An 18,714-nucleotide genomic window follows, 5' to 3' on the forward strand; every position below is an offset into this window, starting at 1 on the left:
CAAGGCCTTGTATATTAGAACGGGGGTGTTTTGTGCATAAACAGGCCCTGCGTGGAAAAAAGTACACTGAATTAGCACGCAAATCAAAATCTTCACTGCGCAAATACGTTGTGCTGAAGTGTGCGCAATTGTGTCTACGCTCGTCTGAAGCCGCCCTCAGGAGAAATCTTGAAAATAATGAAGACCTAATACATAAATTATACTAGAAATCTAGGTTGAGCAGCCTGTACAAATGTGTCCTAAAACTGTGTTTTGTGCTCATTCTTGCAAGGATTAGTGGTGAACCTCCATGCTGGAAGGTATGACGTAGGTTGGCATTATTTACAGCAGACTGGACAACCTATATCCAAGTGCCCTACTGAAAGAACCCCAAGTGGAGTACTAGAAGACCGGCCTTTCCCCACTGCTGGTATCATCAGGTGAAGCATTGACAGAAGCCCCATTTACGCCTGTTTTCAGTCATCCAAATTCACCTCAGGAATTGCATTTTATTTTATTAATGTGCTGCACTTTCTTCCTTATGGGAAGTGCTTGGCGGGAGATTCCTGTCAGCCGGCTCATTAATACTCTTCAGTGTCTTCTCTCCCTGAGGTAAATGTTATTGAAGCAACTGATGGAGGTTTGCACTAGACGTTACAGACATGACACCATACTTGTCCTTTATTATTAGCTCATTCGTTAGCCGACATTGTGTTCGCGACATATGTCCGGCGACCCTGCTGTACATGTATGGCCGGGGGTCCGTGCACCGTCTAAACAGGTACAGAACAAGCCACAATTTCCTGACAGGACCATGGTGTGTAAAGCAGAACAAAGCCGGGCTGCATCCCCACGGCCGGGACCTGTAACACCTAGCCGTGCAGCCCTACATTTAGCGCCATTATTTATTATCTGATACAAGGACCATTCACCTTTTGAAACCCCTCCTAGCGCGGAGAAGGCATATTAACTTTTTCCATCTAACTTCTGCCCTAATCATATTAGCACATGTGCACGCTTGGTGCATATTAGCCCATGTGTTTGAGCACGCGCACTGCATATTAGCGCATTTGCACGTGCGATGCATATTAGCACATGTGGTACATATCAGCGCGTGTGATGCATATTAGCGCGTGTTTGTGCGCGCACTTTAGCGTGTGTACATTAGTGCGCACATTAGCATGCGTGTTTGCGCACGTTTGTGCGCACGGTGCATAATAACACGTGGGGTGCATATTAGGGAGTGTGCGCACGTGGAGTGCACATTAGCGTGTGGTTGTGTGTGGGGTGGGGTGCCTGTTAGCATGTGGTTGTGTGTGAGAGGGTACCTGTTAGCTTGTGGTTGTGTGTGGCGTGTCTATAAACCCACACACACAACCACATGCTAACAGGCACCCCACCCCATACACACACAACCGCACGCTAATATGCACTCCACGCGCACACACACCCTAATATGCACCCCGCGCTATGCACTGTGCACACAAATATGCATGCTAATGTGCGCACTAATGTACACATGCTAAAGTGCGCGTACAAATACGTGCTAATGTGCGCACGCAAACACACACTAATATGTACCGTGCGCACATGCGCTAATAGGTAGTGCGCGTGTTCAAACACATGCGCTAATATGCACCGCACGCACATGCGCTAATATGCATCGCGCACACACATGTGCTAATATGCAGTGCGTGTGCTCAAACACATGTGCTAATATGCACCACGCGCACTGTATAAAAACACTAACACAACACATACACACAAACTACATACACCCATGACTACATGCTAGCACACCACCATGCAGTAACCTAACACACATGCCTGCATACACACATATCCACACACTAATATGCACCATATGCACTGCATAAACATGAGCACTGAGCTTCTGATCGCACTCCGATCACTGCCACTGACGGCTCAGCACGTGCTTCACGTGCACATCTCTGTAACTCCATCCTCGTGCACAAACTCTATCCTCGTGCACATCCAGCCAACCCAAACAACCAATCAGGCTGCTGGAATTGCTGATAAGAGCAGAAGTGGGGTGGAAAAAGTTAATATGCGCGGGGAAGGGCAGCCAGTGGTGGAATCAGCGGCGAGGGCGTGGCCGCCTGCACTAATAACACGATGAGCAGCTCCTGTGTGGGGGACCCTCATCCAGGGCTCGCTCTGCCTGCTGCCACCTGTCTATGTGCTCTTTGTAGAAGCTGCACGGAGCGCACAAATAACGGCTTCAGATTCTGTTTGTAGTGACAGTTGTATTCACTTTCATCCCTCTAAACTTTTATTGCTATTCGCCTCGGCTCAGTCACTTATGCAGCATCTAGAATAAGTAGCAGCAGCGGAGACATGGAGCCGAGGAGCTCCCGCACTAATGGGCTGGGGACTATGCTGCTGCTCGGGGTGCTGCTGTCCGTGGTCGTCGTACGAGGAGCAGTCGGGTATTACCCCAGATTCTCGCCTTTCTTCTTCCTCTGCACCCATCACGGGGAGCTGGAAGGAGACGGAGAGCAAGGAGAGGTGCTCATCTCCCTTCACCTCGCCGGGAACCCCAGCTACTACATACCTGGACAGGAGTACCACGGTAAGTAGCAACTAGCAGAACTCTGCTCAGAAGCATTGTCTGTCTATATATCTATATATCTGCCGGGCACAACTAGAAGTAGCAGGGAGCATTACTATGTAACAAATGGACCGGGGTCTGGTAATTCAGCACCTCCTGTCATAGTGAGGAGGATTAGGGTGACTGTCTCACCTGCTGCTGTGAAGAGTTTTTAGAGAAAGGACACCCATTATCTTCCTGTGGGTACAATCTGGGGTGTGACAGGGTGTTCCACTTGGTATAAGGACACATCTGGCAATGCAAGTGCTCTGTTGTTTGTTGGACACATTTATTACCATGTTGCCCAAACTGCCACATAATTACAATATGTTGCAACAAGATTAAAACCCATTTATTGCCTCTTAAATTGAATGCAGGCTTCTTTTGTCACATCGCGTGGTGATTTATGACACACGTCACCACCTTAAAGAGTTAATACATGTGTTGCTACATAGTGTCTACTCGGCAGTGTCAAGGGAAAATAGAGCAATACGTTGATAAATAGGGCACATGTATAGAATGGGATATTTTCTGTTGCATTTGCACTATTTTGTGAGACACGAGCCCTAATGGGATTATTAAGTTGCTACCTGCAGTCATTCTTTGAAGTCAATGCTTTGCTTACTGAATTTTCAGTCTGCTTTTGTCTAACTGGGTTTCTGGATGTATTAGTGCTGTTGTCTTGTTATGTACATGAAAAAAGATCCTTACATGCTCAATCAACCTTGTAGTATTTATTCTCAAATGTAAGTGGTACATAGAAGAGTTCGTGAAGGAGACCACAGGGTGCTGACATATTGTCCTACAATTATACTCCTTATGTATTCCAAAGAAATTAGCAGAGTTAGAAAGCTAACACTCCAGTACAGAAATTGTGTTCTTTGATGTTTGCATTCTGGAAATGTGAGGGCAAAAATTGTATGATTTTTGCCTAAACAAATACCATCTGGAATGAAGATTTCTGTAAAACGACTGGATTTGCACACACAGGTCTAAGTGGCAATAGTTTTTTGCATTTTCTCTTTATGTGAATGGCTAGATTTACTCTTATTTTATTACAATTTGTGGTTTGCATGTTAAGAGCCTCTTTGCACACACACTTTGTTCAGCATTTTTAAGCGATTAGGAAAAAACATCAGTTTTCAGTGTTTTCTGCAGCTTTCTTTTTCTCCAAGTGATTCTCTTTATTTTGTAACATTTAAAACATGCTTTTTGTTTTTAAGTCAGAAGAGTGTAAACCACTATACCCGCAGCATGCTGCAACTTATAAAAATGCAAAAGACTCCACAAAACTCCAAAAGCAAAAAATGTTACTTTTTAATAATTTTCTATAGACCTTTAGGGTAACCTCTGGCTGTAGCGTTTTTGACCAAAAAAAGTTTACATTGCCAAGAAAAGCACAGCAAAAAAGCTGTTAAAACTTATGTGTGAATCCAGTCTTAAGCTATGCAGGGTGGATTTATATTTTCATGCAGATTTAGGTGCAGAATTCACTCCCTTCATTAGGTGTGGAATCCACACCAAAAATTCAGTGTTATAATTGACACGCTGCGGATTTTTGATGCAGATTCCGCACCTCCTAATGAATGGGGTGAATTCTGCACAACAATCTGCGTTAAAATCTATAATTCACAAGCTGCAGATTTAAAATTTGCACTGTACTTTAATTTCCACGGGGCTTTGTGTGGATTTTTTTTCTGCAGCGTGTGGATGAGATTTTGAAAATCTCATCCACTTTACTACTGACGTAAAATGCTGCAGATTGTTCTTGCAAAGGGTCCACATGAAAAATCCATGGCAAATCTGCCCGATGTGAACATAGCCTTAGGGCTTTTATCCACTTGCCTTTTTTTTTTTTTAACGCTGCGATATCGCTGCGTTTTTTTAACGCGATTGTCAGTAGGACTTACTAATGTTAAAAATGCATCGCAAGTTTATGCGCTGCATTTTTTTTTTGTGCGCTGCGTTTTTAACATTAGAAAGTCCCATTGACATTTGCGTTAAAAAAACGCAGCGATATCGCAGCGTTAAAAAACCACTTATAGTGAGATAAATTTGGTGGTATCATTCACCTCTCAGAATTTACATGGAACAGGAATGTGAAAGATAATGCAACATGACTTCCAGTATAGAGGTTTTCAAAATTTCATGATCATTTTGAAACTGGAAAAAAAAGTTGTATACTGTATATGCATTCTGTGGCGGGTGAGAAGTGTTACATTATGCCTTTTAAGCTATGCATTTGCTACACTTACAAAACTGTCTTTAAAATTTTTTGATATGTTGATCAAGTAAAAATTTACACAGCATGGTTTATAAGTACATGAGGTATGTGTTTATAGGTATATGGTTCTGGGAGCCTAAAAAGCCAGCTGTCACACTCTAAGGTCTCCTGTATATTCTAGTCACTTCCATGCAGTGCAGCCCCCAGTCAATCACTATCTTAATGCTGAAAGATTTTGGTTTCACTTTCACATCTACCCATGATGCATCAGCACAGCTATACTATTTCTTTCTGCATGGGAGGACAGTTCAAATATCATTATGCTTCTATAGTCTACTAAATAAGCTACAGAGTATACAGTCAGGCAGATGAGCTGTGATCTTCTCTATTATAGCTGTGTGATCATGATTAGTAAGTGTAACAGAAATGACTCTGCCCCCCTACAGCCAGGTCCTATGTAACAGCATCACACAGATTGAGAATTTGACTAGAATTTCTCGTGGAGGAAGAATCGCAGAATGCTCTATTTTCATGCGGGACTCGGCATATCTGTGTTCAGTTTTCTAACACAACGACAATGTAATTGTGTATAGGCTGCGGGTATATCCATGACCATAGAGAACAAGAGGCTCTGTGTCACAGATTCCGCGGTAAAATTGAACATGCTGCGTTCTACTTTCTGTGAGTGGATTATGCCATTCCGACCTGCTAATGTGAGTGGAATTGTGTAATTCAATACATTTGATTCAACTGCAAATTATCACAGATCAAACGCTTGCAGAATCTGTAACTCCTATCCAGTTGTGCGAGACCAGCCTTAGGATATATTTGAAATTGAGCTGAAAGACCTACACTATTTTACCATGATTTGCAACATTTTTCACGACGAAAACCTCAAATTGTGGGGAAACTGCAGACAGTTTCTCATGTGCAATTTTTGTTCTTCAACCCATCAGCAGCACTGTCTGAATACACTTATACCTTTTACGGTATATGGATGATAATCTTTTGCTACTGGGAAGCCAACGCCGTTCATTTTATGCAGGCATAAAAAGCTGATGATATTGGCCAGTGTAAACAGGCAGTCATTCATCTACAAATGACTGCCTGTTTACTCTAACTGGAACTGGGCTGCTGGAAGACCTCTTCGGCACTCTCTGTCTCCACTCAGTGATCAATAATCTTTGGAATGACTGTGTAAAAGGACCCCAACTCAATGATCTGTTCTTTCTTTTTATGTGTTTATAATATTTTAATATAGGGTGATTTTCTTGCTATGAAACCCAAACATTCTTCAATAACAATTGATTCTCGTATGGTTCCCTATAAAAATTGATATGTATACTCCTTTTATGTTGCAAAACAAGGTCTGCCTAGTGCATATGCTTAAAATGCTTCGCCCGTCCCATTGACAACAATGGGCGATGCAAGGACATGCCGCAATTTATTTTGCTCATTTGTATGCTCAAATGATTGTGGTTCATATTTGTGTGAAACTGGTCTAAGGATAATTTCACATGGGCAAGCGCGATAAGAGGTCATGAAACTTGGCCCAATATTGCATTCGGGAACGTGCGATGTCCCCATCGATGCGAGGTGTTTGTGTCAAAAACACCTCCCATCACTTCAGGGAAGTAGGATCAGCAAGTGTTTCAGTTTTCAATGGGAAACCGCGCATGCACCTTGCACGCAGTGCAATGCTTTGTTTCTGGTCCCATTGAAAACAATGGCCTTAAAGGTGACCACAATACTCAAGCCCCTTTATTCCAAGTTCTACAGAACCAAACTTAAATCACCATAGAACGTACTATTTTAAGTTTCACAGTAAAACTGTACAGGGTCTCTGTGTGGTTGCTCTAATGTAGATCTTAAAAGAGTTTCGCCCTCACTGACTGACTGACTCGCCAACTTCCCGATATCGTAGAAGCATGAAATTTGGCACAAGCATAGATTATGTCCAAAATAGGAAAAGTAAAAGGGTTCCAACTTGATTATTCTATTCTAAGCGCAAAAGAATTAGCGTCCAAATTTTACGTACAGAATCTAATTCTCTCACTTCCCGCTGTCATAGAAACTTGAAACTTGGCATGAGCATTGATTATGTCATAAAGAGGAAAAGTTAATGGGTCCCAACGCTATCATTGAATTCTAAGCACAAAAGAATTAGCATCCAAATTTTACGTACGGAATCTAATTCTCTCACTTCCTGATGTCATTTTATATAAAGGAAACGTCGCATGGTTGCCTCCACATGGTGTTTCCTGGGTAACGCAGAGAATTATGCAAAATGGTAAACATATTTTTTTTTCCCTCGGAATCTCTAAAGTAACCACGACTTCATAAGATTTTCCGTGTGAACACCAGATAAACACCAGTACCAAATTAACTCGGCCGAAGCCGGGTATATCAGCTAGTTTTACTATAAATAACAGATTGGCGGAGATCCACCACCCAGGATCTCCCCTGATCAGCTGATCCTCTGTCCAGCTGTCAGTGCAGTGGGTCTGCATTAGTGATTAAGGCCATAAGTGTAATAGACTGCTTTACTTCCATTGAAATTACTGGAAATGAATCTGTCTATTACACTTTCGGTCCTAAACAGCTGGGGCAGAGGTCTATATTGGTGGTCAGGGCTGGTTATGTAATAGACGGCTCTGTTCTTGATTTCAATGTGAGTGAAACCATTTATAACATTTTTGGCCCTGACCACCGATTCGGACATCCAGGCCTGCTCCACTGACAGTGGTCCGGAGGATCAGCTGATTGGCAGAGATTGTCAATAGTGAAAAAGTGGCAACACCCCCATTAAAATGTGTCTGTATAACAGCAATACGAAACAGGCCACAGACAAAGAATGGGTAGTTGGGAACAAGATTCCTAGATTGTTTGCAACCATTCTTCCATTATTATCAATAGACTTAGCCGTCATAGGGAAATAAATATTTGTTGAAGACACTTATTAATAAAATGAATAGTGTAGTGGGGGGTAGAGTGTGTACCCCAATGACAGAAGTGTCCAGTACCCAGAATGTTTGCTGTGCATGCAACGCTCTCTCCATTATGAAAGGTAATATGGGGACAGATGAGTGAGCACACTAGGCTATTTATGTATTGTGTGCACTTACCAAAAGGTGCAGATTTGCACATGGGACATGCTATTTGTGTCCCCTAGACATGTAGAGAGTACTTGAATATAGAGAGCACGTCTTTACTGAATTATTATCCTGATTCATACATGACTGCTATATGTGTTCTGGTTGTGCTAATAAATTCTGTATTACAAATAAGTGCATATTTATTCTATAAACTATAGTGACACCTCCAGTTAGGCAGTATCATCATTGCAGATGTTCTTTACAACAAGCTGTAATCAGCTGCTGGAATTTGATGACTTAAAATGTACATTAGGCTCTTTGCACACTGTTTCTCTATCTAGTCAGTATATGAAAAGTATTCCAACATATCCTATTTAACAGGGGTATGTGGAGGTCTATTTACCAGAGTATGCTGCTGGTGAATAGATAAGGAAGAAAGCAGAACTGGGTAAATGGCGCAGCCCTTTTCACGAATAATGTTCGGGACCAAGGTTATAAACTTGAATCCTTTTTATTTAATGAAAGCGTAATAGGAAATTCATAATTGCGGTGTATTCTGGGCTGGCAGCACCCTAGAATTATATCGCATTTATCACTATTCGTCACCTTTATGGCTCCTTCACACGAGCGTATTTTGGCGCGTTTTTGCATGTAAAAGTTGCAAGTGCAATATGCGGAGAATAGAATTCATTGATCTTTAAATGGTTCGTTCACAATGTCTGTTTTTCAACTTGCATTTTACGTGAGTGGAAACGCAGCCTACTCTACTTGGGGGGGGGGGGTACAAATGCGCATGCAATATGCAACAGGAAGCGCAAGATGCTGCCCAATTTTGCGTGAAAAAGACACATTTGGAACTCAGTAGGCTAAATAGCCATTTAAATCGGGGCGTGGTTGTGTCCCATGCACAAAAAAACATGCCCTGTGAGCGCAAAACATATAGTAAAACACGACGATGTACATGTAAAAAAAAAAAAAAGCCTCGCTCAGGGTGCAAATACACGGTGCTGAGACATGCACAATTGCGCATATGCTTCTGTTAAGGAGTCCTGAGTCACACCAATATAGACTTCTAGTTCACTAGAGTAGCTTCACTTCTTTCTGCACTTCCTGTCTGGTGCATGTCCAAGCTGAATATCAACATTAAGGCTGCCTGTTCACGGGTGTAGCAATATCCTGCAGGGGAGAGCTGACGGCTCTCCGCGCTGAGCCTATCTGACAGATAGGCTTACCACGGAGATTCATGGAAAATTGCGGCATGTTACAATTAAATCTCGCAAGTGGAGAATCGCTATGATTCTCTGCTCGTGGATGGCGGGGCTGCGCTTCCATAGTAGTTTCCCGTGGCCAGATTATCGCTGTGGGAAACGCAGTGAAAAATCGCCCGTGGACAGGCACCCTAAAGAAGTCTTAATTTGTTTTTAAACAATTTTTTTTAAGTTTTGCAGCACCAATAACAATGTAATACTATACAATTATCACACAAAACAGTTTTAAATTCACTGGACGAATTAATATATTAACAAAGTAATAAATAATTATAAAATACTTTAAGGGCTTATTCACATGAGTGTATATCGGCTGGTGTTTTCATGGGCTGCCGATATATGCTACCATCTGATGCATTGGATTCCAATGTATGAGATCACATAGGCTTATTCCAGGAAGTAAGGTGTTACGTGTGCTGCTGGAACATGTTGTACTATTATAATTCAAGCAGCACAGCACTCTCAGGGTTAATCATTGAGCTGGCTGGGTGTGGTACTGTCTGCTAGCCAATCCCCTGGATCTGTGCTCTCATATAAACCCAGCTCCTGGTCAGTCACTGCATGGCCCCTAAGGTGAGCAGTCATGAATGCTTGTCTGGTGAGGTTTGCAGTGTGATCTGGTTTATGTCCATCTGTACGTCTAAATTCTGCTCACCTTATAGGGCCATGCAGTGACTGACCAGGAAAAACGGTCAGGTAGCTCAATTTTTGGTTCCTTGCTGGGAACCTGCAGTGCAAGTTGTCGCTGTTTAATCTCAGCGATATCGGCAGCCAGCATGCCCAGCTGGTGCGACAACCTCAAGAGGATTCAGGTTTACTGCACAGAATCTCCCTGAGTAGGTATGGGCTGGTCAATCTGTTGCGTCCTCCGGACGTGCAACCTCAATGACACAAACAAAAAGGCAGAACTGTGCAACGAAAACATAAAACTAAAGGGAATTCTCTCCCTCAAGTCCCCTAACCCGGGAGGGGGCCCTGCCTACTCGGCGGACCGACCGCACTGATAAGTGCAAGCCCGCACTCGTGCCTGGGCCACTGACCAGGCCATATCAGGGAGCCCTAGGACAAAAAATAGGCAAAACAGAAAACCAAACAAGGCATAAAAGAACTTAGCTAGGAGCTTCAGCCAAGGTGTGTTCCTCCGTCGCTGTCCAAAGGAAACTGAAGGATTTACCAGCACAGGGGTCAATGCTAGCACAGTTTAAATAGGAGCTGAGCCAGCCAGCACCAGGTGCTGACTGACATCACTCCTGCAACTACCACACCCCTCAGCTGCAGCAAGGGCACACCCAAAACCTGGTCTGGCTTGCAAGCAAGGTGCATGCTCAGAATGGCTGCAACAATTACTTTGAAAATGGTTACATCAAGTGCAGGGCAGACAAAGATTGGCATACACCATTTAGAAATGTGTTGCTGACAATGATAAGCGTTTCTACAGTAGCATTTCTATTGTGCATGTGCCTTTTTTTTTTTGTTGCCACATCCTATTTCCTACTCCTTCTTCTGGCTTCCACCTTCTTTTATCTACTTGGTGCCAGTGGTCAACACCCCCCCCCCCCCCCTCCACTGCAGCAGCATCTAGCCATTATTTTGAACCAGGTCTTTGTTTAGATAGTGCCATCCTGGACTATATTAAAGCTTAGTTCCAAATGTGGAAATATTGTACCAACAACACAGTGGTTCAATCAATCTAGAAGCTAATGTGAAAGATTTGCACCATTTTAGTGCTTCTAGGATCTCTAAAGATCAGGGGAACAAGTCCCAAAGCATATGCCTCCAACACAAAAAAAATTGATTTATATGAATCTATCAAATAATGCTACTATACGAAGACAAAATATCTCCATACTCTTACTGAACTAAACACCCCCCACAAAGACCATGGTCTCCCTCTCACACAGACTACTTCCTTAGTCCCCCCTGTCACACAAAGTACTCCCTTAGTCCCCCCTCTCACACAGACTGTTCCCCATGCCCTCCCTGAAGTGGATTCCTCTTCTTTATCCCCCTCACATAAACTGCTTCGCATGCTCTTTATCATATTTATTCCATCTGCCCCCCCCATGTGCTTTTTCACACAAAGTGCTCTCCATGTCCTACTCTCACATACTGCTTCTCTTGCCCCTCCTCTAAGAGCTCCTTATGACCCCCCTCACACAGACTGCTCCCAATGCCTCTTCTTTTTCACACAGACTACTCCCTTATGCCCTCCTTTTGCACACAAAGTATTCACCATGCCTCTACTGGAACACAGACTACTCCCCATAGCCCCCTTCTTAAACAGACTGCTCTCCATGGTCCTGACTCTCAGACCGGCTCCTCCCCATGATCCCCCACCCCCACTTTTACAAAAACCAGCTCCCTTAGCTCCATCTCAGTCTGCTCCCCATGCACTCCTTTCTTTAAGACTGCTTTATATGCCCACTCTTTTACATGCACTTCTCCTCATGTCCCCCCCTCTCCTACTGTTCCCCATGCTCAAGTTTAATACACAGACATTCTACACAAAGTGCTCCCAGATGTCTCCTCTTTCTCACACAGATTGCTCCCCGTGCACCCCTCTTTGATACACAAACTGCTCCCTTCTATCACATAGACAGCTCCCCTTGGTCCCCCTTTCCTACATAACCTGATCTCTCACAGACTGTTTCCCATGCTCTATTTTCACACACTGCTCCCCATAGTGCCTCGACTCAAATAGACTTCTGCCACAATCTCTCCTCTCACACAGACTGCTCCATTTGCCTCCTCTTACACAATGCTTCACATGTCCCCTACTTTCACACAGCTTCCCATGCCATTCTCTCAAATAAAGTACTCCCATGCTTTCCTCTCTTACAGGCTGCTTTCCACAACCTACTTTGTCAGACTGCTTCCTGTACTCTTCTAGGTCACACACCACTCCCCATACCCTCTCCCAAACAGATTCTGCAGCACATCTTTCTGCAGCCTTGCACATCTAGTCTTCCCTGAGCAGTGTTTGCATAGACAGTGGGGAGCAGCACACCAAGCCTCTCAGCGGCCTGTAAAGTAGGCTGTTATCCCCAGTCCATGCGCTCTCTCCACTGCACATCTCACCCCGATCCCGGGCTAGTTCACATCTTCTCTCTGCAACACCTGACCTACTCTGCTAATCAGTGAAATAATCATGCAAAACAGCATTTTCCTGCTATTTCCCGTACTCCCCACTAGATGGCACCAAGAACATCACACTTCTATATACCAGGTACTTGTTACTTTACTTCATTCAGCTCCATTACTGCATGAACCAATTTACTATGGAATTAATAATGTGTGAATAACCACAGAATGCTCATAACAGTCTGCTGCCTCTCTACACTACAATTTTTAGTAACAATGCAGCTGTCTGATGAAGAGGTCTTCAAACCTTGAAATGCGTTACCTACTGTTTTGAAATAAAGCATCTCAAGTTCTTCCCTCTGCTTCAGTTAACTGCTAACCGTTTGTGCCAGTGCCTAAGGCTGCCTGTCCATGGGCATCGGGGAGCAGGAGCCAGCTGACGGATCTCCGCGGTGAGCCTAGCTGACAGGCTCACCACGGAGAATGGCGGCAATTCGCAGCATGCTGCGATTTGCCGGCCGCGAGCGGAGAATCGCTATGATTCTCTGATTGTGGACAGGGGGGCTGCGCTTTCCATAGCAACGCCATAGGGGGAACACCAGCCTAGTACTATGAAGGCACCACAGAGGGAATACTAGTGCTTTGTGGGGCTACAGAGGGGGCAATAATACTATGGGGGACCACATAGGGGACTCGGGTACCATATGGGGGTCATATACGTTACACTAATACTATGGGGGCTATACTGTGGACACTGGTACGATTTGGGGACCACAGAGTGAGACTGGTACTATGAGGGGCTGAAGGGTGGACACTGGTATTAGGCAAACCATTTTCAACAAGTATTTTGACTTTGTCATCACTAAGTCAATCCTTTTGATTTTTACATTAGAAAAAGTACACATAGTGGGAAAGTGCATCACACACACCATGTTTTAGCACTTTTCTAAACTACTGAGGGAGGAGTAAAATGTTTCTAAGACTCTGTTCATATTGCTAATGAGAACTTACATTGGGGTTTCCATAACCTTTGACAGCAAGAATAGTGCTGAATGCATCGTTATTCCTGTTAAAATAACAAAAACCTCGATGGGACCTGGTGGGCTCCGTAATGTGTCAGTAGGTCTGTTGATCTCCATTTGGATCCATCACATAATGGATCTGACAGCCATAGCATGAACGGAGCTTAAAACACACATTTTGTGCATGATGTAGGTCCATTTTTCTTTTGTCACAGTTTGCAATAAAAAGGTGCTTAGCAAGTCGTCCCCATTGTAGTTATTGTAATTAACCCTTTCAGTGCCAAGATAATTTTTACAGCTTTAAAAAAAAAAAAACAATCTGAAAAGCCAAGTGCTAAATTTTTTAGACTCACCCGCTTCCTGGTCGATGCAGCGCCAGAAGGTCTGACGCTTTTCAGAGTCCTGTACGTGCACTCTCCTAGTCTGAGGGAGAGCGTAGGTACAGGACTCTAAAAAGAGTCAGATTTTCATCCGGTGACAGGTTCCATTTAGCACTTCATGCTGTCCCATCATGCAGCAGGGGGATTAACCTATTGGATTAACCCCGATGTGTATGTGCTGCTGTTCAGACTACAGGGAAGAGGAATTACATAAGTAGATTCTACCTTTTATGCTTTGATGCAAATGATGCCCAGTAGTATAGCATGCATGGTAATTCTATAATGTGCCAGGAGTCTACTTTCAGAAAATATGAGTATCAAAGCTAAATCTCATTTTGGAAAAGAGGCATTCTTTATTGGCCTGTGGAGTCAGTGTTTGAGTCAGTTTGGCTGGATTTGGTTGGAATGGAACAACTTAATTCCAGCTTCAAAATACAAATATAAAGTATTATAAATGTGATATATTAAGCTGAATGTTACTGTTTTACTAAGTAAATATGCTACTACTAATTACTATACATTAGCCTTTTCTGAAGGCGTTGCAACTGGAGTTGGGTCAGAATGTAGAAAAATAGAGTGGTTAGAGTCTGAAGTTTTGAATTATTGACTCTACATCCCTGTTTTTAGGGTATATTCACACGTGGCAGATTTGTTGCACGTAAGGGCTTATTTACACGAGCGTATATTGGCCGCCCTTTTCAAGTCATCCCCTTTACTTCACCCCACCGGCTCACCTCCTCTTCCCATCCCATCCCGGCTGTTTGCAATGGGCGGGGGCGGAGCTAATCACCCTCCACGCCCTTGTCGGTAGCCAGCAATGGGAGGGGTGAAGCTTAGCTCTGCCCCCACCCATTGCAAACAACTGGAGGAGAAGAGAGGTTAGCTGGCGAGGGGGAAGGAAAGGGAAGACAGCTCAGATGGTTGCGTATATATTGTCCGGCCGCAAAAACGGCGGGCCAATATACGCTCGTGGGAATAAGCTCTAAGGGCCTTGAATTTCATTTTTCTGCTCTGTTTGGGGACCAGGAAAACGGAATCCACAGGCCAAATAGCTCTGTCTTATGATGGAACTGAATAGTGCCAAACGGACCACAATTGACTATTTTGGGACCCGTTCGATTTTTGGCTAGCAGTCTGACTCTACAGGATAAATAGCGCAGCTTGCTGTGCCACTTCATCCTTTTTTCTAGTAGAAATCACCATCAGAGGTTCCAAACAGAATTCTGTATCTGATGTGAATGAGCCCTAAATGTTTGCAGAAATCCATATTCTTGCTACCAAAACCCCCTTCAGGTGTTTGGAAGAGGTTTCCAGTTGCATCAGTTTCTGCAACAAATCTGCCATTTGAGACTAGACTCTAAGATAGTGATGGCGAACCTTTTAGTGACAGAGTGCCCAAACTGCAACCCAAACCCCACTTATTAATCGCAAAGTGCCAACACGTCAGGGGGTGGGGCTTATCATGACGTATGGTTTCACCTCCGTCGTTCTTAAAAGGACAAGGCTGTTTTAAAATAGACCGGGTGCAGATTTTGACTTCTTTTGGATGCGGAAATGCTGTGGAATTTCTCACAGAAATTTCCGCTGAGGACGATCTACAGCATTTCCGCCTCGTGTAAACATATCCCAGCAATGACCCCCTAGAGCGGCCCCAGGGGCAATAGTGACCCACCCCAGTGAGTGCGACTTCAGCGGTAATAGTTCCACCCCCCACCCCCCTTCCCACGGCTTCAGCGGTAATGGTGCCCCCAAGTGCGGCTTCAGTGGTAATAGTTACCCCCCCTAGTGCGGCTTCAGCAGTAGTAGTGCCACCCCCCCAACCCCCAGTGTGGCTTCAGCGGTAATAGTGGACCTCATCAATGCAGGAGTGTTTAGCGCACGCATGTGAACATGCCATGTGTGATAAGTAAAGTACTATGTGCCAATACGCGTGCAAAAATGACCCAATTTTTTTTTTATACGCAAATGCATAGCTCTGCGGTCAGCGTATTTGTGCATACGGTCGTGTGAAGCCGCCCTTAGATTTAAGATTCTGCTGACATACAGTGCTGTACAAAAGTTTTAGACAGGTGTGGGGGAAAAAATGCTGCAAAGTAAGAATGCTTTAAAAAATAAAAGGTTAATAGTTTTTTGTTTTTTTTTCTCGATTAACAAAATGCAGTGTGTGACCACCTTTGCCCCCAAAACGGCATCAATTCTTCTAGGTGAACTTGCATAAAGACAGGAATTTTGGATAAATTAAACTCTTATTACAGCACAAGTATTTACATAATAGAGATAGCGGCAGCAATAAGATATATTATTTTTCAATTTTCTATTGTTCATTAAATTTGCATTTTGACAATTGACAAAAATAAACTATTATCACTTCTATTTTTGAAAGCATTCTTAGTTTGCAGCATTTTCTCACACCTAGCGATGTTTGCACAGTACTGTAGCTCACACTGAAAAAAAATAATTTATTGAATGTTTAAAATGTTCACTCTGACTTTCTTAAAGTCTAATGAGTATTTTCTATGAATCCCTATGATTTACAAGAACTTAATAGAACAGTGTACACTGGCACAGTTGCTTGTTGACTACAGCATTTCATAGAAGGAGAAGGAATTTGAAGTGGCAATGGGGAAATACAATTAAAATTATAATAATGAGTTGATCTGACATACTATCTAGGCTAGAGGCTTGCTGTCCAGTGATATGACATGACAAGGGCTGATCTTATAGCTCAAAAAAATTAGCCCCAGGCATCTAGCTAATAGGGGCTTTCATTTGGGAATAGTTGCCATCCCAAAAAGTCATTTTCGCAAAGAGAATTTTGTGACAACAATGCTAGTAGTTCGGAATAAAAAATCTTTTCCTGAAGTTAGTAAGTGATGTGTTTTTTTATATATGAACTTGCTTCTTTTTTTGCCATTTGTATAGCACTTTTACTAAAACACTCATGAACCTTTTTGGTGGTTCTACCACAGTTTTTCCATGTTTTATTGTGGCTTGGCAACATTTTTGATGTGTATTTTACTGCAGTCAAAAATACATTCTTTGGGCTTATTTGCCTTGGCGAGAATCTCGCACAAGTTTAGCACGTTGTGAGATGCACAAAACTCACACGAATATGAAATCCATTCTTTTGAATGGACTTATTCACACGAGCGATTTATTTTTATTTTTTTTGGCCTCGCAGCGAGGAAAAAGAATCACAGCGTGTTGTAGCCAAACAAACTGTTAAACTTTAACCATAAATCCACCTGTCAGTAACTACAGCTAACTAAGTCTTGAAAAGAAATGTTATCAGATTTGCAGATAGTAACTAATACTCTTTTAACGCTACTAACAACAATATTTTATAAAGAATAGTTTCCTTACTCTGTAGTGCAGGTCTATCAATATGATGTGCAGGTCTTCTGCTAAGAGTTAACACTTCAACACAATCAATACCGGTTCCAAGAAATATACACAAAAATTCAGAATGTCCGTTCTAGAATGCTCGCACATAGGAGTTGATATTCAAGAGATTTAAGGCAAAGATAATTAGCTACAATCTCATCCAGTTGACTACAATATCCTATTGTACAACAGATCTCTTGGCTAGCTAGTAAAATCCTCAATGGTGTGCACACCTTCAGCAGATTGAGGGCAGCCTCACAGTTTGTAGCGTGGCAGTAGTAACTTCAATCGATGCAGGCTATTTCGGTGTGTTTTTAAACCACTGTCTTCAGATGTTCTCAGTGCTGTTCAGACTCTTGCTCCAATCTGATTCTTGGCTCTCAGCAGGTTGTCCTGAATTCCTCTTGTGGCTGCTGCCCTGTCATATAACTTAGGTAGTAGACACACACTGTGCACTCCAGGCCCCACAATCTTTAGTCCATTAGTGTGCTGCAACTCACTGAGCAGCCTGCAGCTTCCTTATATTATACCTCACCTTCAGGGAACTCTGCTCAGCAGCACTCTCAGCCCACTCTCTGCAACCTATGCTCTCCTCCCTTTCAGGCACAGCATTAAACTTTTACAGTGCCATAAAATGTTCTAGCCAACTTTGGAGGGCGCAGGGACTCACTCCTAATGTTCCCTATGATGTGGGCAGTCTTCAAGGCAGTAACGCTCTATCTGAATCATCGCCCTAATCACCAAAGGTTGAAGCCTTCTTTAAACCGCTTTTCAGCGCCCCTGTTAATCCCTAACCTATCTGCCACATTACAGCGCTAGTAGCACTCTATGCCTGGCGTTTCACAGTGCCTATGACAACTCCTTCTTTCTTCCCCGGCTGCATCGCAGACCAGAGGGAACGATGCTTAATGGCTGTAACTAGGCTGCTTGTATCTGTAAGGGGAAGAGCAGTGTAGTGCTGCTTCCTTACATTTACCACGTTTCCCCAAAAATAGGACCTACCCTGGTTATAAGACCTACCCCGGTTTTTGGGGAGCCCTGAAATATAAGGCCTCCCCTGAAAATAAGTCCTAGCTAACCAGCATTAAAAAAGTCTATACTTACCTGGTCCGCGGCGTCCTGATGCCTCCTGAATGTCTCTGGCAGTGCTGTGGCAAACTGCGTCCTCCCCGTCTCACAGCTGAGCTTCTTCCTGGTGATGGGGCTTTGAATACCCTGCCTCCAGCAAAGTGCACGCTGTGATTGGCTGATGAAGCCCCAGCCAATCACAGCCGGAACTCGATGAGCCAATCAGAGCCACTCAGTATGGTCATTCACTGAGTGGCTGTGATTGGCTCATTGAGCGTTGGCTGTGGGTCGATTAGCTAATCACAGCGTGCGCTTTGCTGGAGGCAGGGTATTCAAAGCCCTGTCACCAAGAAGAAGCTCAGCTGTGAGGCAGGGAGGATGCAGTTTACCGCAGCACCGCCGATGACCATCGGGACGCCGCAGACCAGGTGAGTATATACCCCCCCCTCCTCCCCTAAAAATAAGACTGTGCCGCTTTTTGGGGCAAAAATTAATATAAAACCGTGTCTTATTTTCAGGGAAATACGGTACACATATTAAAATATTAGTTATATCCCCAGATATTCCAGGACTCCTGCATAGAATAGAAATAGCAAGTGGCA

General features: G+C 43.5%; 1 protein-coding gene across 1 annotated transcript in view; it reads left to right on the plus strand.

Moving 5' to 3' along the window:
* The first annotated feature begins 2,211 nt into the window (after positions 1-2,211).
* The window catches only part of RELN (reelin), a 655,909-nt gene continuing 639,406 nt past the window's right edge, over positions 2,212-18,714 (plus strand). The window contains exon 1 of the mRNA XM_066591974.1: positions 2,212-2,572. Within this exon, the coding sequence (XP_066448071.1) occupies positions 2,338-2,572 (235 nt within the window). The 5' untranslated portion in view covers positions 2,212-2,337. The remainder of the gene's footprint in view (positions 2,573-18,714) is intronic.

The sequence above is a fragment of the Eleutherodactylus coqui genome, chromosome 2 (genome assembly GCF_035609145.1).
Source record: "Eleutherodactylus coqui strain aEleCoq1 chromosome 2, aEleCoq1.hap1, whole genome shotgun sequence".
Taxonomy (NCBI): domain Eukaryota; kingdom Metazoa; phylum Chordata; class Amphibia; order Anura; family Eleutherodactylidae; genus Eleutherodactylus; species Eleutherodactylus coqui.